Source organism: Cervus canadensis, chromosome 16 (genome assembly GCF_019320065.1).
Source record: "Cervus canadensis isolate Bull #8, Minnesota chromosome 16, ASM1932006v1, whole genome shotgun sequence".
In the NCBI taxonomy this organism is placed as follows: domain Eukaryota; kingdom Metazoa; phylum Chordata; class Mammalia; order Artiodactyla; family Cervidae; genus Cervus; species Cervus canadensis.
This window is the reverse complement of record NC_057401.1, coordinates 53,707,614-53,731,663: the sequence shown is the minus strand read 5'-3', so window position 1 is coordinate 53,731,663 and position 24,050 is coordinate 53,707,614. Positions and strand designations below refer to the sequence as shown.

Sequence of the window (24,050 nt, the reverse complement as noted above, 5' to 3'; positions counted from 1 at the left end):
CTTTGGACCTGACATAGGCTAGTTTACTTTTGTTGACTTTGCTTTTCATTTCTCTTAAATCACACAGACTGTGGGTAAATATTCCAAACAGAAGCTGTCATCTCAGCATAAGTAAAATGTATAACTCTTTGACTTCATCCACATAACATCAGCAATATTTTGTAGTTGAGAATATCAATTAAATTTGATATATTTGAATTGATGTTAATTAGAATTTTTAACCTGAATATAAAAATGCTCAGACCTTAGGCTTCCTTAATATTCTATTCTGTGATCTAGCAAGAAAATTCAAGGTTGAGAAGTGATTCTTTACATAAGTAATTCTTATCAAGAAACTGCTTCACTTAAAACAATGGAGCGAGAAATGGATTTTGGTATGGTAACATTAAATATTTTATCTTTAATATGTTTCTGTATATTTTTGTTCTATTAATTAACAATAAATTAAAGAGTCACAAAATAGCTAATTACTTTGGGTTTTTAGGGAAATTTTTTTCTCCATTTCTGATCTAAAGCTAGTAGTTAAAAGAAATATTTATTTCTGGTATCATACCTTAGGTGTTTGAGACAGTAACTAAAGAAGTAGTTTCAGTTTATTAAATAGACAGGAACATTTTATAAATTACCAGTTCAAGCTCAGCCTATAACAGGCTCTGGAGCCACAGTGTCCAATCTTGGGTCCCTCTTCTAATCTGTATGGCCTCTGGAAACTAGTTAATGGTGCCTTAGTTTTCTCATCTCTGAGATGAGGAGAAGAGTACCTACACCCCATAGGGTTGTTATGAAGACTGTGTGTGAAAATCGAGGTAAAGTGCTTAGAACACTGCTTGGATCAGAGTAAACATAATCTTAGTCATCACTGGAGATTTGTTTTGAAAACCTCCTTTCACCATGTTTGGAAATATGCTCATCTCTGTGGTTCCTCATGACCCCAGAGGAACCCTGTCAGGACACCCACGGCCCTGAATCCTCTTGTGCTCCAAGTAGGAACATAGTTTAGAAAAATCATCGCATTCACACTCTCCTTGGTGAGAAAGTTCTTGGTTGCAAAATAGTCTGAAGTCAGGAGGTCCCCAAAGACCGGGTACCAGTTCTGATGAACCACGTCCAGATTCTGAACTTAGGGGAGCTGCTTCTTGTCACCGCTCCCACTACCACAGTCCCCTTTGCTTTCTCTTCCAAGGAAAACTTCCCACGTCCAAGTTGAGTTGGCCTCTTTAATAACCTCATTTTAGAGTAGCCTAGGGATATATTCAGCTCTCTCTAAAGTTGCTGCAATTGTTCCAAGCCTCATGTGTTTAGAAATCACACAACCGCTCTCGTGGAAATAAGTCAAGTTGGAGAAAGAGTGAAGTCACACGAAACACACACACACACATATGCAAGCTCACATACAGAATGAAATCACAAGGAATGTCCCCTGCTGACCCCTCAGCTGCTCCCAACCATCTCGGATGACTTGTTCCCTGGCTCCTGGATCTCTGTAGCCCCACAGACCGACCCCCTTCTCGTCCATGTGGATGACTTGACTGTGATCTGACCTGTGTAACTCTTACCCTCTGCTGTCCCTCCTTCACTTCAGGCCTCTCCCTTCCAGAACCTGGTCCAGCCACAAGCCCTGACACTCTCCAGCACTGCTGGCAACAACCACCTCCAGGGCTTCTCACTCATCCACTTTCTTCATTTTAAAGGTAGTGGTGGTTTAGTCGCTAAGTCGTGTCCAACTCTTGGCGACTCGATGGACTGCGGCCTGCCAAGTTCCTCTGTCCATGGGATTCTCCAGGCAAGAATACTGGAGTGGGTTGCCATTTCCTTCTCCAGGGGATCTTCCCAACGCAGAAACCAAACCCGAGCCTTCTCTGCATTGCAGGCAGATTCTTTACCAACTGAACTACTTCATTTCAATGAATGTACCCTATTCCGCCTCTTTATGACCTCAAGCCCCTCTATTGGGCAATCATCTTCCCCTAATCTGTCAGCATCTTCCTGGCTCTGGTTCCTTTCCCAGTCACTGAGAAAGCAATCCCATCCTGTAATCACTCTCCACCGCTCAAGGTGAAGGACAAGGTTGATCTTCGCCCTTGCTGGTATTCCAGCAACTCTGGATATAAAGCCTCATCCTAGCCTAGTCTCACCATTTCACCCCTCTGCAGGCACTCCTCAGCCCTAATGGGTAAAAACACACAGTCTCCTAGCCCTGTAGACTGGGGCACCCCTGGCCCAGCCTCAGGAGGGCACTCAGCCATGTCCTGTGGTTCTTCATGCCTCTTGGCTCAGCCTCCTCTCCCCAAAGCTCTCTGCAGCTGACCATCACTTATAATGCTCTCAACAGACTCCTCTCCCCACACGGTGCTTTCTCCATCTCAGCAGATGACCACATGACCTACTACCAAGCAGGAGATGCAGGAGATGCAGATTCGATCCCTGGGTCGGGAAGGTCCCCTGGAGGAGGGAATGGCAACCTGCTCCAGTATTCTTGCCTGGAGAATCCCATGGACAGAGGAGCCTGGAGGGCTACAGTCCATGGGGTCACAAAGAGTTGGACATGATTGACAGACTGAGCACACATCCACCTACTGCCTGAGCAACAGATCTTTTGCAAGGAGGTCCTTCTGTTTATTCTCCCAGAGCAGCGCAAGAGGCATCTACAGCCATGTCCACCTTCTCCTCCCCGGCCTGCCCATCTCAGGGTCGGGAGGACCCTTCCTGTGCAAGACAGACCCCTCTCCTGAGTGCTGAGTTCCATCTCTGCACCTCAAGGGCATCAAGCTATCCCACCCCTCCTGGATCTTCAATCTGCCTTCTGATTCCTTCTGAGTCTGTCTTCTCAACATTTGCTCAAACCTCACCTCGCCATTAAAACAAGTGAATAGCAACTTTTCTCAATTCTACACCCCCACGCCTAGATTCTACCCTCATTTAACTGTGCTCTTTTTCAAACATGATCTATAAACTTACATCCTGAGCCCCTTCTGCCTACCCCAGCCATTCTCTGCAATCCGTGTCTATCCAGCCAACCCCCACACTGCCAAATCCAGTGATGCATTTTGGCTTGATTTCACCTACTCTTGATAAAGCATCTGGCACTGTCAGCCGCTTGCTCCTCCGCCCCCAAGTCCCTTCCTCACCTCACCCGACCCCACTCTCTCCTTCTCTGGCCACGCTCATCTCTCTGCTTGCTCTGTGTCTGCTTCAAAATGCTGCTCAGCTCTCCTGAATCACTTCCCTTGCAGACGCTGGTTTCAACTACCAGATATAAACCCCCAGCTCAAATTTCCAACCCTAAGGATGATTACCCTTCCCCCATCTGCTCTCACATATATTTCTCTCCTGGCACTTTGCATGTTGTGTCTTAATTGCTCATTTCCCTGACTGTCTCTCGCCAGCAGCTGGAGAGCAGAGAGGATGCTATAGCCCAAAAGCTCTTCTGCAAAGGGCCAGACAGTAAGCACTATAGGTTACACAGATATCACAGTCCCTCTTTGTTGAGGCTGCAACCACTCATTGATAACACATCAATGAATGGATATGACTGGCTTCCAACAAAACATTTTTTATGGCCATGGAAATTTATATTTGACATAATTTCCGTATGTCATGAAATAATTTTCTTTTAATGTTTATTCAACCATTTCAAAATGTAAAAATCATTCTTAGATCTTGGATAATAAAAACAGGCAGCAGACTCTGAATTAATTGTATCTCTAGCCTGTGCTCCAGGCTTGGGACACAATAAATACCCAATTAAGGTTGGCCCAATACTTGTACAATACATTAAGGATGACTAATACTTGTTTGGCTAAACTGCCCCCAATTTCATGCGCGCTTAGTGGCACAGTTGTGTCTGACTCTTTGCAATTCCGTGCAAACTGTAGCCCTCCAGGCTCCTCCGTCCATGGCATTCTCCAGGCAAGAATATTGGAGTGGGTTGCCATTCCCTTCACCAGGGGATCCTCCTGACCCAGGGATCAAAACAGCATCTCCTGCATTGTGGGCAGATTCTTTACCGTCTGAGCCACCAATTGAGAGAGGTAAAAGATTCACACTTTTTCCTAAAGAAGAAACAAAAGTCAGCAACAACAATATATTTGGTCTGCTGCTCAGCTAATCATGTCCATGTTTCTCCAAAAAATACTTGAACTGTATGCGGTCACAGGAAGTGAAGGTCTGGGGTTGGGTTTTCTCCGCCAGGAGGAGGGCTGGAAGAGTGAATTCACTTTGAGAGACCATTTCAGCACAGCCCTGAGGGCAAGCAGCAAAAGCAAGATCGCTTCTACTTTCTTCCCTGGGGTTTTAAAGGCAGCAGTATCACTAATAAGCAGCTATGATAGTAATCTTTGGAAAAACTGGTAAACATCAGTATGATTAAGGCATAGACAAGCCTATAATTTGTACCTCCAGAGTAAAGAGATAATAACTGCCTACTTCTCACAGCATATAAAGGGTAAAGAGCTATTCTTCCCCTAATGATGTTGAATTACAAGGGGCCACTCTGCCTCTCCCTCCAAGGGCCCTGGCTAGATTCTAAGCGAAGCTGGGGCATTTCCTGGGGGCATGAAGCATGCCAACATATTCTGAAATCAGGAAAAAAGATCTGGGCTTGTAAAGAAATTCTGCTCTAAGAAATAATTCTAAACAAACCAGGAGAGCATTCAAATCTGGTTAACAGCCCTGGCTGCAAGGGTAACAGACCAGCCAGCTTGGCCAACCTCCCAGCCCAGTCTTCCCCTGGGGAGATGTTTGAAGGGAAACCCAGAGGAGCTCCGGGCTAGAGAAGAAGGTTTCTGTCTGTCCTAAGTCAGCAGCTGGGCCGAGGTCTCCCAGGTAGCCAAACTGAGATCCTGGAGGCGTGTTGGTCCCCGATCAAATTATAGACCAGGAAACAGAAGGAAATGGAGCCGAGGTGGCTGACTGGTCCTTTCCTGTCTAGAGGGAAAACTGTGATAGGAAGATTCAAAAAGGAAGCACTGGGCTAATTGACTTTTCTAGTTATTTTGCCAAACGCTTTTTAAGTTGAGCTTCTTTTCTTCCCACGTCTTATGATTCACGCAGATGCACCCACATCCGTGCTTCCTATGAAAATAGGTGTGAGACAAAGGCAACCACAACCCCCACCATCCACTGCAACCCAGAGTGCCAAGAAGGGCACGCAAGAAGCTCTCACATCCCCGTCCCCTCCCCAGGGCTGCATGTGGACCTACTGGCAGTCCAAGCACTGTTTTCCCAAGTGATTCCAGTGACTCAGATCCCAGATCTGGTGGTGACTGGGGTGGGACAGGGTGGACTGTGTTGCAAGGTGGGTTTCTCCCACCAAAAAAGTCTACTTCACGTGGATCTGAAATCTCATGATCAAAGTTGCTGACAGGTTTGAAAGAGTTGGGGCTGTGCGGTTGGGCAGAAGGTAAGAAGAGAAGAGGGATCCCCACATCCCACAGAGAAAGCCTCTTCAGGTGGAGATGCCAAAGTCAGGTCAAACTGGACTCTGTGGTCCAGGCACTCCGCTGGGAAGACCAGGCAAGAGTTGACCCTGGTGGGCATCCACACCTGCTCTGTGCCGGACCTCACAGGCCCTAGAGAGTCTGGTGAAATCGAGTGTACTCTCGGTAATTCTACATTTTTTGCCTGAAACTATTCGACAAATTTTATGTTTATCCATACATACTCTACAGCTTAAGAAAATGCTGTCTCTCACATGTACACACTATTATATATAAAAGAGATCAGTAATAAGGACCTATTTATAGCACAGGGAACTCAAATCAATACTCTGTAATGACCTATATGGGAAAACAATCTAAAATATCTGTATAACTGATTCACTTTGCTATATACTTGAAACTAACACAACACTGTAAATCAACTGTACTCCAATACATTTTTTTTTTTAAAGAAGAAAATTCTGTCTCTCTATCACAACCCAGGGGCTGCACATTTTACAAACCTCACCAACAGTTGCCCTTTCAAGCACACCTCTGTTTCGTGATGACCCCATGTGACAAGGTAAGAGCTGGGAGCCCTCCAGGGAGTGCTCTTCAGTAAACCCATTTTTTTTTTCTGCTCTAAATTATTGTGGCATGTTTCCATTCCAATACTAATTTCCTTCAGTAAATGTGTTTTTCACCTAAAATACTCTAAGAAATATTGTCAACTTCTGAATCATGCTGGGAAGTGCCAGAAAGCATGGAAAATTTTAAACAGGGGATGGTTTCAATGTCATTTATATTTTGTTCAGAATGCATTAGGATTTTCTTCCCTTAGTTGATTCACTTTCTCAATTATGCTTCGCTTATGTAATTAGGTTGTATGTGTTGAAATCCAGCCACAGGAAGGAAGATGACCTAGAAGCATCATTTTAGGGGAAAACAACCCTGCCATGAAATAGACACTGGTCATCCTCCATGGCAAGGATTCATTCCTTGTAACCAAGACTCTGAATATCCTGAAATTTTCTGTCAAACTTCTTCATCTTTCCACATATAATATAAAAAAAAAAATTGAAAATTTGCATTTTACACTTCCCATCAATCAAATGTTAAACCCTGTGTTACTTTTAGCTGTTCTGCCTGAAGGCAAAAAAATAGAGAAGTGAAGCAATGTCAAAAGCAAGAGAATTTGTGCCTTTTAAAGAGAATTACTGTGCCTTTTAAACCGTAAATACAGGTCTAATATCGTCAATCCAAGACCACAGGAATCTGTTGTATTTATTTGTTCTTCCAAAGTTCTAGAATGAAATGTGAATAAAAGTTATCAACTGGTAACTCTAAATAGTTTTCTTGCATTTGCCTGGGTAGCTTTAGCTAGATATATTATCAACTATGAAAAACAGATTTTCAAAAGGGCCATGATAGATACAAAAATTTATATAGATTAAAAAAAATTGTACTTGAACTTAGGAAAACCTTATGTTGGAGAGCATGAAATTTCTGCAGAAGAAGCACTGTTCAGTATTGACTATAATTGATACAGAAAGAAGAAGGCACTTTGATCTGATCCTCATTCTAGTATGTCTGGGGTTATTTTTGAATACAATACTGAAACACTGGATCTGCTCTGAAGATCTTGGAAAGTGAAATCCAGCAGGGGTGATCCAGATCACTGCCTCCCAAGACTCCCGCCTTCTCCAACACATTCAGGAGCTCTGGGGTCAGTTTCTTCTACACCTATTACACTGTTAACGCTGAAAGGTGTTCACGTCTCAATCTCTTTTTCTCATGTAGTAAACACTCCCAGAAATTGCTTTAAGAAAAATCGCTTCCCTTTGTCGCATGGCTCTATGGCTAATGTCCCAATTCTGTTATTGCTGACTCTCCTGATTATTCTATTTCTCAAATTCAAGTGCAAGCATGCAGAACAGAGGACGTACTCACACACACACACACATACACACACACACACACACACAGATGTAATGAGCAGGAACCAGAACTACCTCGCAGGATGCTTTTGAAATAATGAGATAAATTATAAGATGGAATTTACACTGTCCTGCTCTTGAAAGCTGCACATGGTAATCCTGATGGCCCTAAAAGACACCAGACAGGACAAGCCTCACAGGAGCAAGGTCCGGTGTGGCCACTCTGACTTTCTTAGATAAACTTGTCCCACCAACCTAGACAGTCATGTGCTCAGTCACTCAGTCGTGTCCGACTCTGTGACCCCATGGAGAGAAAAGCCTGGTGGGCTACAGTCCATGGGATTCTCCAGGCAAGAATACTGGAGTGGGTTGCCATTTCCTTCTCCAAGGAGATGGTCATAGAATGGATTTTAAGAAAATCACTCTAATGGTGTTAAATACAATCCAAACTACCGATCACCATGTCAAAAAAGGAAACTGTGAAAAAGATCTCGAAGATATACATCAACATTGCAGAGGGGACATTTCTGCACAGGAAGGGACATGAAAAAGGGCAGTGGGAGGGAAAGGGTCTTTTTTTTTAAACTTTATATATTTTGCAATTGTAAACACGAAAGGTGTTTTAATCTGAATATGTGTATATTTATATTATCTGGATGACTAACAAAATTTTTTAAAAGAACAACAGTGATCCAGATTTCTAAATTTTGTAGCCATAACCCTCATCACCCTCCCCTTATCATTCCAAGGAAGATACAGATCTTCCAGACGTGGTTTTGGCACTAACCTGACGTGTGCATGAGATTAGGTATAAGCACTGCTCCCTCTACTTCGGGAATCCCATGTAACAGGGAACTTGATGAGGCTTTCATTCTAGCTTACTGCTTCTATGAGAGAATGAACTCGCCTCCTCAGGGTCACCAGACACCGAGGGGACCTGGTAACAGCCCTCACTTTCCAGATGCAAGTTCATCAGATGACTCCGCATCCTATGGTCATATCTCAATCCCTCATTTCTTTGAGTCACTCAGAAACATATTCCTCTCGTGGTCCAAGCATCCTTAGAGGGACACAGCCAATAGAAGCGGGAGTGTTGTTTTTTCTATGTGCCATGTATGGAGCTGAGAACCAGATTCTGTGCCTAGAGGCTTCTGCCAGGCATTTGCTTTTAATTTCTGAGTTGACTTATCTTTCTGTGTCTACTGTGCAAAACTTCTTAGGAGGGAGCCACTGTGAGCCTACTGTGACTATTACTTCTCCCTAAATTGCTGTCCCTGGGCTACAGTATCTTGGTGATTTAGATCCTTTATATTAGTTTTCCTAGTACATAGTCATCGTCTGAATGCCATCTACTTAAATATTTAAAAGAGCTCCCCAAATATAAGCTAAAGTTACATCTCTCTGTACTTCCATTTCCTTAAGACAGCTCCCTCTGACAGCTTTCTGTCTACCTCTGGACCACCACCCTTTCACTGTTAATACCCTTTTCCCAATCCTCTTGCACTCATTTTCACTTTATTCATCTCATGAAACAGAGTTACTTCATCATTTAGGAAGTACAACCTGCTTATAAAGACAAGGTGAAACTTGTTGATCAAACCCTTACACATTTACCATCCCATCATCTAGAAATCTGTCCAATATGGTAGCCATGAGCCACAGGTGGTTAAGTGAAGTTTCAATAAAATTAAATTTAAGATTCAGTTTCTCATTCACACTAAGTACGTTTCAAGTGCTCAACAGACAAATGGAGCTAGTGTCTACAGTACTGGGCAACACAGATACACAACATTTAACTCATTGCAGAAAGTTCTCCTGGACAGCCCTGATCCAGGTATTTAAACTATCAAGGTACCCAGACCCTTGGGAGAATTCAAAACTTTAACAGCAAGAAGAAACTGGATCTTGGGAAAGCAGATATATTAGTTGATAATAAATGAAAGTAACAAATTAACTTTGGGAATAAGTAAATTTCCCCAAGTTCTCTTTCTAAACATTATGTGGGCTTCCCGAATGGTGCCAATGCAGGAGATGCCAGAGATATGGGTTCCATCCCTTGGTCTGGAAGGTCCTCTGGAGGAGGAAATGGCAACCCATTCTAGTATTCTTGCCTGGAGAATCCCATGGACAGAGGAGCCTGGAAGGCTACAGTTCATGGGGTCACAAACAGTCGGACACGACTGAGTGACTGACTACAACACATTACTTACCCTGACTGGACTATCACATTGTTTTGATTCTGGAATAATCTTCTATGAATTCACAAAAATATTTTTTAAAAAGAACATTTATGAAACTGTCAATCTGCTCCTTTTCCGTTTAGGTATAAATAAGTTTGAAAAGCTTAGACGAACAGGAATATGGGAATATTTCCAGCTGCCTTAAAGCCTTCCAAATGGGGAGCTAATCTTACAGTCTCCAGTACTGACAAGGGGACCATCTCCCCACGTGCCAAGCATCTCTCCATCTATCAGCATGCTCAGCTATCACTTCCCCATGAAATCTGCCTGAAACAGTTCCCTTCCCACATAAAACAACCAGTGTCAACCTCCCCCCACTTTGTCCAACCACCATCTCCTGTGCTTAAGTCCATCACTGCACATCCTGCTGAATTCTAGTTACTTACATCTGTCCTGCCTGAGTGGCTGGGAGCTCCTAGAGGGCAGGAAAGTGACCGGCTTTCATTTGCATTCCCAGCACTTAGCACTGTGTCTGACACCTAGAAAGCTGATTGAACTGAACAAATTGGACACAAAGATGTATGCTTTTCACTCTGACTCTGGTCTTGCAGTCATGGGTATTTGAGGTATAATCAATGTAAGCTACTTTGTTACTGTCTACATTTAGTTAGCAGACATTTTAATTAATTTGAAATGTTAGCAGGAATAATTACCTGCCATGATCTAGCTGGCTGTTGGTAGCCTACATGTATTTGCTTTCTAACTCTAATAGGTTTCCAATTTCTTGGGGGAAAAATAAGCTTTTCTCTGGATCCAAAATGGAGAAGGAAATGGCAACCCATTCCAGTATTTTGGCCTGGAGAATTCCATGGACAGAGGGGCCTGACGGGCTACAGTCCATGGGGTGGCAAAGAGTCAGACACAACTGAGTGACTTTCATTTCACTTCTGGGTCTAACTAATGACATTGCAAAGTGAAATAAACACTGTTGTTCAATCTGAATTCTTTAATATTTTTCAAAATATACAAAGAAATCATTGAATGATGGGATTTTGATTCGATGAGCCAAAAGACAATGAAAAGGATTGTCAATATTTAAAACCTAGATGAAAACTCACTCTCCAAAGCTTCTCCAGGAAAATGTCCACTGGTTTTTCTTCCTAAGAAACTTAACTTTATAAAACGGGCAAACACCCACACTTCAGAAGGGAGGCCCAAATACGTCTTATGTTGTCAAAAAGATCATTAGTTCCTATGTATGTGCTCTTAAAACCAGAATCCTAATAATCTTGATTAAAAGACTGACATCAGCAATCAAACTTTAAGATCTAAAAACTCAATATTAAATGCAAGCTATGAAATTCAAGAAGATGATTTCCTAAGCAAGAAAGGCCTGTCCCTTTCAGAGCTGTAATAAAGTCAACTGCAATTCTTTTCCCTTCAGGTCAGATTGGGAGCCTAATGGTTCTTTCATTTTTCATCTCTAAATATCAATGGAATAGCACATTTTATAATTTTTATGTTGAAAGACAGAAAACACTATTTCTGAATTTGTTGAGGGATTTGTAGAACAATTCTGTAATCCGTCTCAATTTAGAGCCATACCCCAGAGGTTTATTTGAATAGAGAGCTGGAATTTCCAAATGCCTACATATGTATTATCACATTTAATGCAGATTGTTCACATACATGATTAGCCCAATTATTCAGGCCACATCTGCTCAGTTTACATATTTTTCATGACATCTCCCTCCATTCTTTTTTCCTTCTTGACTTGAAACTTTTATACTTTTCTTTCTTACTAGTCTTGTGTTAGTAACAATGGAGAAAAGAAGAAAAATAGGTGAAATTCCAGCTGGTCATAGTTTTTAAATGTACAAAGTTCTCTTAGAAAAACTGACTGAGAATATTGAAATTGCTGCTAATTGAAAGGCTTTTGTGAGTAGAGGCATTACTTTAAGTGATTTCAAGTCTTTCAGTGTTTGTGTCTCATTCAAACACACTTAATCTACAACTCCCAGTTACATCATTATTTTATAATAGTCTTTCCCTTTATTTAAGTCTGTGTGCTGTGGAAGCTGATTCTCATTTTTATAGGTGAGGGGAAAAAAAAAAGGGAATAGAGAGAGACAAGGTCGACCTCTCCAAGCAGAGGCCAGGGTTAGAAGCCAAGGCACTTGATCGTAGGTCGAGTCCATTCCCTGAAGCCAGTGGCTCTCACATCATCTGCCTGTCGGTGAGTTTGTGAACACAGACGGTGGCTGGAGAGGGGTACCCTGAAGTGTTGGATTTGGCAGGTCTGGGGCGGGTCTTGAGAACGTGCATTTCTTTACAAGGTGCTGCAGATGCTGCTGCGGCCAAGGGTGGTCCTCGGACCGTACTTTCCTCGTTTTACACCCCGTAAGCTGTGTGCCACATCGGAGCAGGGGCTCTCCTGGGTAAGGTACGGCTGCTCTCCATGCCTGTCCGCTGGTGCCAACTGGTCACCATCGCATGCCTGTGGCACCTCATACACAACAAGGAGATGCTGCCTGAATTGGCCTCCGTTTTCCCATGGCACAAGGGAAGTGTGATTGGGCCAGTGAAACACGTAAAGAACCTTTTCTGTACCGTCTATTTTGGCTAAAGTGTCCCATCCTTTGCCTCTTCTGAACCACTAAATGTAATAAGTGAAACTAAGCAGCACAGAACGGCAAGGAAAACTGTCCCCAAGTCCTTACCCTTCCAAGGAGCCCTTTACGTCCTGGGCGGGGAGTCTGAGGTTGCCAGGCCACGACGTAAGACCTCCAAGTATCTGTGTTCTCCCCGGACGCACACTATGGCCATTGACATTAGTCAATACCTTCCCAGCTTCGTGAGGGGGATTTAGATGCTGTTCTTCCTTAGAAATTAAATGACTATCCTTCCATCACCCACCGCCAAATAATTTCAACTCCTCCTTCTTTATGATGCAAAATAAACCACTTTAAAAGGGCATTATCCTGTTCATTTTTTTTTTTTTTTTTTCAGATTACTTGGGAACAGAGATGCTATGTTTTTTGAGAAAAGTGGTGGATTGTGGTGCCCCGGGCAGTTAATGAGCTAGAGAACCAAGATCACGTGAACCACCACATTCTAGGTTCGATCCGACTGATGGAAACGGTAAGAGCTGGAAGAAACGGATTACTGACAGTTTGTTAGCGTTGAACATCGTGGTCTTACCTATGCACACTAGATCCATAAAACCATACATTCCATAGCAGATCTGAAAAAGGACGTCCTTCCTCTGCCATACTGCATAGGGGCTGAAGGCTGACCAGAGGAGCCAGGTCACACTCGCTATTAAGAACAGGGATCCTAGAATTACAGCGATCATCTGAACTTTCTCAACCAGTGTTATAGAAATGCTTTGCCACTAAAAGAAAAACAGAGGCATGTAAGAAAAAGTGCTGTGGATAATTTAAAAAGAAAAAAAAAAAAAACACGTTTTAGCCCCATGTTTCTCTTCACGTTAGACCCTTTTCAATCTGATCGGTCCCCAAATGATTTTTTTTTTCCATTTCATTCAGTTTATAAAAAATAGACCAGTAAATAAAGATTAATGAATTGCCTCAACTTCATTATTTTCAGTAATTCACCACTCTGCAAATTTAATCTAGCTTTATTCCAGATAACCATACTAAGTGTGAATGGCTGAGGAATATTTAGTACCGAGGAATCACATTGTCATCTTTCACACATGCATGAAATTAAATGCACTCTGAAGAAACATGGTGAGGACTCCTCTGCCTGCAAATTTATTTTGCTCTTAATACATTTGGCTCCTGCAAAAAAAGGGAAGTATCTCCTTTTGTGAAAAAATGTAAAAAGTAAATAAAGAAGTTATATAAGAACATCTGTGAAAATGTCATTTAACACACTGAAATAATTATAAGGAAACTATAAAACTGTATGTTATCTGTTATTGCTACATTTCATATGCTCAGATATTATTGGCTATTTATTATCTAACGAGCAATCCATGAAGCCATTCTCGTCAAGATTTAGAATTTGTACTTGAAGGAGTATCTTTGAAACTCACAAACTGTATAAGCAACCACCATTCAATGGAGACAATAATTTGGTGTCCAAAGCATTAACATTTGAGAGGATTTATTGTACAAATGATGAAAAATCTTTCAAGGGTGTTAACAGCTTGAGAGAATTAATTAATCATGTTCTCACTTTTGCATCACTGAGACAGAAACAAAACTAGAATTGCTATTATGGTCTACCAGTAAGTCAAGCAATGAAACTCAAAACAACCTGCACAATCTCCTTGGGTGTGAGAGTTGTGGCTGTTACCACATATGGCTTGTCAGAAGAATTCCTAAACAGTTTAAATAACCTTTAAAAAACAAATGAGCTTCAACAGTCAGAATCCACTGGGTGAATCTGACAACCTCCTTAAACTCCTCACTTACCTGGAGTGTGAATATGTGATCCCCAGAAAGTCTATCACTACTCATAACTTCCCTCTCTCCCTCATTGCCTCAGTCTCTCACCACAAATAAGTTACATATAATGATTTTAAGCATGATTTGAACCTTGCGTATTCTTAAGACACTATAAAGTCTACATTTGTTAAAGATTAAATATCAAAATGAATTCAAAATACTTCATTCTCTCAAGTCACTTACTGGTTTCTCTTAAAAAAAAAAAACAAAACCAGAACCAAATGACAAAGTTTGTAGATTCTATAATGAAGACATTTTTAATCATTTTAATATGAAGATTAATTTATTGAAAAGTGGTTATTTTTATAAATTTGCATGAATAACTGAACTAGTCAATATCATTTTATCATTACATTATTATATCATTACAAATAAACCAGTATTGTACTTCGAGCACATATCTGAAGCTTTATTTTTTTTTTTCACTATCTTCCTGACATAACATTAAGCACATTAATTTCAAATGACTAGGCATTTGAATTTTAAACCATTTAAAATTTGGTGTTGCCAGACAAGTGTGAAGTATCAGTGTCTGTGGTCTTGTTTAGTTTTGATGCCCATTAAAGTCTTCATTAAATACAACAACCTGGTAAGGAACATAGAAAACTGCTTCTAACTAATCTCCAGCTTAGATGGATGCTAACAGGTCTGTATACACTATGTTAGTCTTTATCAGTTTATTAATCACATCACACAGGTGAAAACAAAGCATCATTTTAAACCCATGAGGCAAAGGTGTCCAATTTGTGTGTGTATGTATGTGTGTGTTTGATTTTCACATGATGGACTACAGGTTTCAAAATACATATGCCTGCATCACAGGAGTCAGAAAGTCAAAAGTGTGTGAAGAGGGTTCGCCAGGAAGGCACTTTATATACTGATATCTATTTTCCTTTTGCCAGGAATCCTTTATGTTCCAGATTTATTATGTAATTTCAGTGGTGTTAAATTTGGACAGTTCAATATTGTATAATTAATTATATTTTACTCCAGTTAAGCTTATTAATTAATTAGTTGATCCAGGCTGCCTGCATGACAAGTGAGTAACAACATGGTGGCCACAGACACCCTCGTAGGCATTCGGATTTGGGAGAACTGGTGGGGATGGTTTTATGGTGCTGTGGTGTGTCCTGGGACAAGGAAGCCGGTGACTCTGGGTCTCAGAGTCAGCTGACTGCCAGGACGGGGAGACCATGCTCAGGTGGCAGGCTTCCCAAACTTGAGGCTCAGCCATTCCTTGACGAGAAAGGTGAATGAACAACAAGACAGACTTACTAGAAATGAGAAGCATATGGTATCCCTTATATTTGGAATCTTAAAAAAAAAAACCCTGATACAAATGAAGTTGTATACAAAATAGAAACAGGCCCACAGTCATAGACAACAAATTTATGGTTTACCAAAGGGGAAGGGTGGGGGTGGGAAGGGATAAATTAGGAGGTTGGGATTAAAATATACACACTAATATACTTAAAATAGATAACCAGCAAGGACCTACCGTATAACAGAGAAGTGTACTCAATATTTTGCAATGAACTATAAGGAAACAGAGTCTGAAAAGAATGCATATATATAACTGAATCACTTTACAGTACAAATGGAACTACCACAACACTGTAAGTCAACTAGACCCCAACAAGAAAAAAAGGAAACATTGATGCTTCACACTTGTTTGGTGTTACCAAATTTAAAATGGTTTAAAATTCAAATGTCTGGCTGTTTGCAATCAATGCATTTAAAATTATATCAGGAAGCTAGGATAAAAAAGAACAACTCTTGATTACAATACACCTGGAGGCTCAATCATTTACTATCATAGAAATGATTTTTTTGTTGTGGATATAAGAAGTAATTTGAGATTTTTGAAGTTTATTTTTAAATAAGGACAAACTGCTCAAAATCTGTAATGAGCTCCCTGCAACTTTGGTTTTCTGTTACTTCACTAATAGTGCAAATGTGTATGCAAGTGTGTCTGAAAGTGCATGTATATTCTTCATATGCTGATGAACCTTAAAATTAGCACTATTTCACTGAACAGCTAATGAGGACAAACCGTTACTGAAATAAAATTTATGAAACCAATTATGAACTAAGAGATTGCTCTTTGAACACTGACACCATCTTGATAATTTCTTCACCCACTGTATACTGCTCTCTTATTTTTACCATTATGTGCAAAAAGTGGGATTTTTCACATTCTTCCCCTAGGAAAAATACTACTACTTCCCACCACAAGGAAACACTCCTTGCCCTGGAAGACACTCATTATCTACCAGGCTCAGACTAAAGGCACTGTGTTAATGGACCATTAGCCTGGACAATAAAAACAGTAGACGAGTGTCCTGGGGCTTCTCTCTCTACCCCAATAGTACTGAACGCTTGGACTGCAGTTTGTAAGGTACCTCTGAATCTTGAACAAAATATGTCAACTGCTGAGCACACTTTTTTCTCCTCTAAAATTTCATACATAAGTACATATATATATATATTTTTCACTTAAATTTCTTCCCAAGTTTGGAAAGGAAAGTAACAGTAATCAGATTGGTTTAAAGCCAATAATTGCTGTTATTTTCTTTCAGTCTATAATATGTGAGTATGTATAACTCTTTTATATTCCTGAAAAGCTGTTCACCTCTACACAACTATTGAAACTATTGTTTCTAGAAAAAATGGGACCAATTGGTTCCTCTTTGGGAAGTTCATTCTAATTTAGTGTACTAGAAGAAGTAATTTAATATTCATGGCCTGTATTCATCCAGGACTAATATGTGCCAGGCACTTTTCTAAGAAGTTATACATATTAACTCATCTAATTCCCCTGGCTACCTTAGGAGAGAGGTACTATTACAATTCCCATTTTATAGATAAGGAAACAGGTAGAGAGAGGCTTAACAACTGCTCCAAATGAAAACACCTAGTAAGGACTGGAGTTGAGATATAAACCCAGATAGTCTGGCCTTTAGATCATGCTCTCAACCCTGTTACTATTCTGTGTAATAATTTCATTGAGCTCTGATAACAGTTAATTGCATGCACGCTAAGTCGCTTCAGTCGTGTCCAACTCTGTGCGACCCCATGGACAGCAGCTCACCAGGCTCCTCTGTCCACAGGATTCTCTAGGCAAGAATACTGGAGTGGGTTACCATTCCCTTCTCCTATACCCCATCATTTCAGTGCCATGGCAGTTTTTTGATAAAAGTTTCAAGACTGTCTTTCTGGTCTACTGAGACAGCTTTCTAGCTGCATAGCCAGCTGTGAGTCACTTGCTGATCCTCTATTTAACTCCCAAATCTATATTCTTAGTGAAAGAAAACCTGCCCCCATTGGGCTGGACTCTAAGCTCCATTAAGGAGGCTAAATATTTGGTTCAGCACATATTCCCAATGCCTGGCACATAACTGTTGCAGGAAGGATGGAAGAAAGGGATGGAAGAATATTATAAGGAAGACAGGGAAGAAGCGAAGAAAGAGGGAGGAAGGAAAGAAGGAAGGTAGGGAAGGAGGGATGAAAGGAGGAAGGGAGGAAGAGAGGAGAGAGAGGTATGTGCCTCAATTCAGCTTCATCTGATTCACTGTATTCTCCCAAAGGCTGTGTACCTTTTACTTCGGTCCCTTCTCTGCTTTTGAGCACGTTCTCACTTGATGAAATCTCTCATCCACCCATAACTTGCTGTGATGCCAACTCTTCTAAAAAGGCAGCCCCCTCCTGCCCCTTCTCTTCTAAGCAGAATTCCACCTTATGGACCCCACGAGCCACTATGTATACTTCTGTTTGCTGTGGGTTTCTTTCACTGGACTCCCATGTTGTCTTGGAATCCTATCGTCCACACATTGCATGACATGATAGCAGAAGCCGAGTCTCACCTCCCGTTGTGTTCACCAAAGAGCAGAACACACCCAGTCAATGCTTTAAATGCACCATGCCTGACTTTAGTTTCCATCACCTATCTGATTGCCAGATGAGCATTCTCTTCACATCCATTCTATCACTGCCGACAGGATAAGGTTCAGCTCTGGCAAAGCCACCAGTGAGTAAAGAAGTGAGAATTTAAACTCAGATTTGTTTCCAAAGCCTAACTTCTTTCTTAAGTGTCCTCCTCTGCATAATGTCTGCTTTTCACATCTTCTGTCTATTTAAACTGACACAACCTTCATCTAAAAGTGAAACCAAAGAGGACATAGCTATACCTATCTAAAGGTAACTCTAGAGATGAAAAAAGTCAACAAATGCAAAAAGCAGCTTAGCAGAATACCGATTAAACCTGACCAATAGCTTTTCAAATGGGATCCTCACATACTTCTTCAGTATGAAAGTTGCAGTTTGTTAAATGAATATGGGGCTTCCCTTCTAGCTCAGATGGTAAAGAATCCATCTGCAATACAAAACCCAAGTTTGATCTCTGGGTCAGGAAGATCCCCTGGAGAAGGAAATGGCAACCCACACCAGTATTCTTGCCTGGCGGGCTACATGACTGAGGGACTAAGCACATATACATACACATAAATGAATATTAACATAATGAAGACACGCTAATGGAATTATACTTCTTTAATTTTAACAAAGTTTGGAAGGAATTAAATAGACTCATACTGGAAACTTTTTAATATTCTCTTTATATATGACTGTTCAGAGAGATACCAAGTAAGGTCCATCGGTCCTAGAAAGACACAGACAAGTATGTGTGGCCCCAAATGGGGTATGATGGTGTGTGAGGGTCCATATTGGTTTGGCATCCCCTTCATGAGCTTCCCTGGTAGCTCAGACGGTAAAGCGTCTGCCTACAATGCGGGAGACCCGGGTTCGATCCCTGGGTTTGGAAGATCCCCTGGAGAAGGAAATGGCAACCCACTCCAGTATTCTTGCCTGGAAAATTCCATGGACAGAGGAGCCTGGTAGGCTACAGTCCATGGGGTCACAAAGAGTCAGACATGACTGAGTGACCTCACTTCACTTCACTTCATGGGAAACTTGATAAGTACCCCAATAATTTCTATAGACTGCTCTGAAACCAGGGCACTAACTGTTGCCGTTACCAATGAAATCGTACTGCAGCCATGAAATTAAAAGATGCTTGTCCTTGGAAGAAAAGCTGTGACCAACCTAGAATACTAAAGAAGAGGGACATTACTTTGCTGACAAAGGTCCATATGGTCAAAGCTATGGTTTTTCCAGTAGTCATGTACAGATGTGAGAGTCGGACCATAAAGAAAGTTGAGTGCCAAAGAATTGATGTTTTTGAACTGTGATGTTGGAGAAGACTCTTGAGAGTCCCTTGGACTACAAGGATATCAAACCAGTCAATCTTAAAGGAAATCAATTCTGAATATTCACCGGAAGGACTGATGCTGAAGCACCAATACTTTGGCTACCTGATGCGAAAAGCTGACTCATTGGAAAAGACCCTGATGCTGGGAAAGACTGAAGGCAGAAAGAGAAGGGGTTGACAGAGGATGAGATGGTTGGATGGCATCACTGACTCGATGGACTTGAGTTTGAACAAGCTCTGGGAGATGATGAAAGTCAGGGAAGCCTGGTGTGCTGCAGTCCATGGGGTCACAAAGAGTCGGACACGACTGAGCAGCTGAACAACAATACAATCACAGGTGTATTACTGTCTTCAGACAAAAAAGGATGGAAGAAAAAGCCATGAATTTTCTTTTAAGAAATGATGGGAGCCCAAGCCATGATGAGATCGAGTCCCCTCCTTGTATAAATAAATCACTTCTAGCCAGTAAGATGAGAACCAGAGAAAGGCGTGCACTTCATCAGGCCTCCAGGAAGCTGTTTAGAAAGATGTGTTCCTGTCATTCTGTTGTCTGAAAGAGTTAATGCAGCCTCTCAATTTAGAACCAATTTCCTCCCTGAAAATAGCACGTGCTCAGAGGGAATGAGGCTGAACTCAGAGAAAGTAGATTCTTTCAGTGAGCATTAAATCATTCAGTCTGAAGCACTGTTTCATCTTTGTTTTTACAAGGCAGGTCAGATATGAATCACAGCTAATAGATTTGCAGAACAGTGATTTATAACATGCAGTGTGACAGGTGGTATTACTTACCAGTGTCACAGGAGAAAACACCTGTTCTTAAGAAGGGTCCTCTACAGAAAAATGAATTCAGTGAAAACCCATTTTCAATCATCTTTAGATGGTGTTTAAATTGAACCACTAAAGTTGGAATTTGAAACGCTGGCAGAAAACATCTCAATGTGTAATCAATTTGACAGGCGGATAAAACATTCAGTTAATTATATGCCTATTCTTTGAAGACTCTCATTTATAGGTTGCATATTAAAAATGATTTCATGGTTTAATATGAGTCTTCTCTGTGAGAAAAGCATTTTCATAAATTCGTCAGACCTGAGATAAAAGTCATGCAAGAGAAATTTGCTTTGTGTGAGAAAGGTGAAATCAAAACAACCTAGGAAAAACAATTAGGGGAACACAAAACTGCTTCTTTTAAATGTTAATAAAATCAATAAAACTCTAGAAAAACGAACCAAGAAATGAAAGAGGAGATGTGATGACCGATGTTACAGAGGAAAAGAACATTAAGAGGACACTGTAGACAACTTTATGCCAGTGGATTGGATTCAATTACAAACAGGAAATAGACAAATGTTCTGAAAAAAACAAACTTACCAAAACTGACTCAAGATGAAATAGAATGTATAGAAATAGAATAATACTATATAAAATAAATTGAATTTTTAATCCAAAGCCTTCCACAAACAAATGAACAAACATCTCCAGGACCAGATGGTTTGACTGAGAATTTTATCAAACATTTAGAAAATAAGATGTCAATTTTACGTATATTCTTTCAGAACATAAAGGAGAACAGGATATTTCCCAACTCATTTTATGAGGTCAGCATCAACCAGGTACCAAAACCTGACAAAAGCATTACAAGAAAAAAAATACTTTCAGACCATACTCCTTATGAGCATAGATGAAAACAAACACAAAAAAACCTCTATAAAATATTAGCAAATCAAATCCATCAATATATAAATATAATAATGCAGCACGAGTGAGATTCACTACTTCTGGTCTTTGTACCCTTTTCTTTAATAATTAAAGCAGTCGTAAAATGTGATGTTTTGCTGTTGTTCACTCACTCAGTTCCGTCGGACACATTGAGACCTCATGGACCAGCCTGCCATGCTCCTCTGTCCGTGGCATTTTTCCAGGCAAGAAACACTAGAGTGGGTTGCCGTTTCCTTCTCCAGGGGATCTTCCAGGATCAGGGATTGAACCCAAGTCCCCTGCACTGGAGGTGGATTCTTTACCACTGAGCCACCAGGGAAGCCAGCCCAATGTATGTTTGATGGACCACAAACAAGACGTTTTAGCATTTCCTGTACCTCAATATGTGCACACTTCTTGGGATGAGTGTCCAGAACTATGTGCCTGGGTCCTCGGATTGTGAAGTAGGAGAGAAATAGTCTTCCCCCAGGAAGGAAACCTCTGAGAGAAGGTGGACCCTAAGGCGCTTTCCCTCCAGTGTTGAGAGTCATCCCAGGTTTCCTCATGACAACTGGGGTCACATGGAGCTTACATATGAATAGGCAAAGCTATGGTTTTTCCAGTAGTCATGTATGGATGTGAGAGTTGGACTATAAAGAAAGCTGAGCGCCAAAGAATTGATGCTTTTGAACTGTGGGGTTGGAGAAGACTCTTGAGAGTCCCTTGGACTACAAGGAGAGCCAACCAGTCCATTCTAAAGGAAATCAGTCCTGAATGTTCATTGGAAAGACTGATGCTGAAGCTGAAACGCAAAGCTCTGGCCACCTCATGTGAAGACCTGACTTATTTGAAAAGACCCTGATGCTGGGGAAAATTGAAGACAGGAGGAGAAGGGGATGACAGAGGATGAGATGGCTGGATGGCATCACTGATGCAATGGACATGAATTTGGGTGAATTCTGGGAATTGGTGATAGACAGGGAGGCCTGGCATGCTACAGTCCATGGGGCCCCAAAGAGTCGTACCTAACTGAACTGAACTGAACTGAGGCAAGGCTGCCCTTTGACTTTAACTCCAGGAGAATAGTCTTGGATGAATCAGGAAAAAAAACTGTTAAACTGGCCTGAGGCCATGTGGAACAGCAAAGGGACCAAAAATTCAGGTCTGGGCCAGAGTGATCAGATAAGCCTGGCAAGTTTGAAAATTCAACTCCAGGATGAGAGGAACAAAGAGAAAGCTTCATCACCAAGTAAGAAGCAGGACTAGCAGAGCCCACAGACATGGAGTAGGTAGGGAAGCTGAACAGAAGTGTCTGTGAATGGCCAGAGACATGGACACTAACCCCATATGTCAGATGAGCCTTTCCAAAAAAATATCTGTCCAGAAAAACCTTTCTAACCAAAGCTGTCCTCTATTCAGATCCCAAGTCTTAGTAAATGGAGGCTGAAGACCATCCTATCTAACTGTCTCCAGAGTCACAGGAAGATGGCAGATCAAAGGGGCAGAAAGTGTGAAGTTTTTTTTTTTATAAGAGATGAGTATCGTTAGATGTAAGGTTTCGCCTCACTGAGAAAAAATCTCTCAAGTGACTTGGTATTAACAGGAGCAACAGCTTTTTGAACTAACACGTGCTAGGTCACTTCAGTCGTGTCCGACTCTTTGCAACCCTATGGACTGTAGCCCTCCAGGCTCCTTTGTCCATGGGACTCTCCAGGCAAGAATACTGGAGTGGGCTGCCATGCCCTCCTCCAGGAGATCTTCCTGCCCTAGGGATTGAACCCACATCACTTTATATCTCCTGCACTGGCAGGCAGGTGATTTACCACTAGGGCCACAAGCTAGTATTTTTTTTAGCAACTGTAGGGTATGGAGTCTACATGAAGATACCAAAGATTCTGGATCTCACTTAAGAAAATGCATATTTACTCCTGCATTTTATTCTTCTAATTCTTTCTGAACCATCCATATCTCATCCCTCAAGGTAATCTCTTGTTCAACTGTTCTGATTGTTGTAGATGTCCATACTTGTCAAAGGTATGTTGATCCAGATTTAACGTTCCAAGTGTTGAAATAAAAATACACTTCAGCTTTTCAGTGTTCAAGACCTTATACTGCCCTTTTCCTCTCTGTGTTAATTCTTTCTTGCAACAAAAGCAGGTGCTATCCATTGTTTCAAACCAGGGAAATTTGCCTCAAGTGTCAACTGTCTAATGTAGTTAATCTCAATAACTAGATTTTACCCCATATGAATTAAAAGTGTATGCCTGCATATCAAGCACTTTTGTTTCAATACTCTTCTCATTATTTGGTACTAATGATGTTTGAATGGGCTTCCCAGGTGGTGCAGTGGTGAAGAATCCGCCTGCCAATGCAGGAGACCCAAGGGATGCAAGTTTGATACCTGGGTCGGGAAGATCCCTTGAAGCAGGCAATGGCAACCCACTCCAGTATTCTTGCCTGGAAAATCCCATGGACAGAGGAACCAGCTTGGTTGCAGGTTGCAGTCCATGGTGGTCATGACTGAGTGATGGAGCATGCACGTATTAGCATGATGTTTGAACACACACTCTCCAGGACGTCTCTAAGTAATTAGTAGGTGGTCACAATCATATTTACTTGTTCTCTCCACGAATTGAAAGCTACCTTTGTTAATGGAACTTACTAAAACTCTCAGTGGGCTGTTACTGTTTTCAGCCTTGCTTTTGGAACGGGATTTTCATGGAAAGCAACTACCTTCTCATTTGAAATACTCAGTTCATGCAGACTGATGAAAGAAACGTTCACATCCTGAGGTACAGGGAAGTCATTCCGGCTTATACCTGAGGTGAATTTTATGCTAACTAAAACATCCTGTTTGTGGCCCATCAAACACACGTTGCACACCTGCTTTAATTATTAAAGAAAAGGGTGCACTGAGGAGCAGTAGGAATGTCCATGCTAAAAATAAAGATTAAGTGCCTCCCTTCCTGAAGTGCCAACGCTGGTCCTCCTTTGATGATAAGACTGTCTTCCCAGGTGCCAAGGCCATACTGACTGGCTGTGGGTGTCCTGATCTGTTTTTCTTGAAACCTTCCAGG

The 24,050-nt window shown here is 41.4% G+C and overlaps 1 protein-coding gene across 1 annotated transcript in view; it reads right to left on the bottom strand.

Annotated features, from left to right (window-relative positions):
* The window catches only part of MARCHF11 (membrane associated ring-CH-type finger 11), a 109,465-nt gene that overhangs the window by 11,146 nt on the left and 74,269 nt on the right, over nucleotides 1-24,050 (bottom strand). Inside the window, exon 3 of the mRNA XM_043489122.1 lies at nucleotides 12,736-12,928. Within this exon, the coding sequence (XP_043345057.1) occupies nucleotides 12,736-12,928 (193 nt within the window). The remainder of the gene's footprint in view (nucleotides 1-12,735; nucleotides 12,929-24,050) is intronic.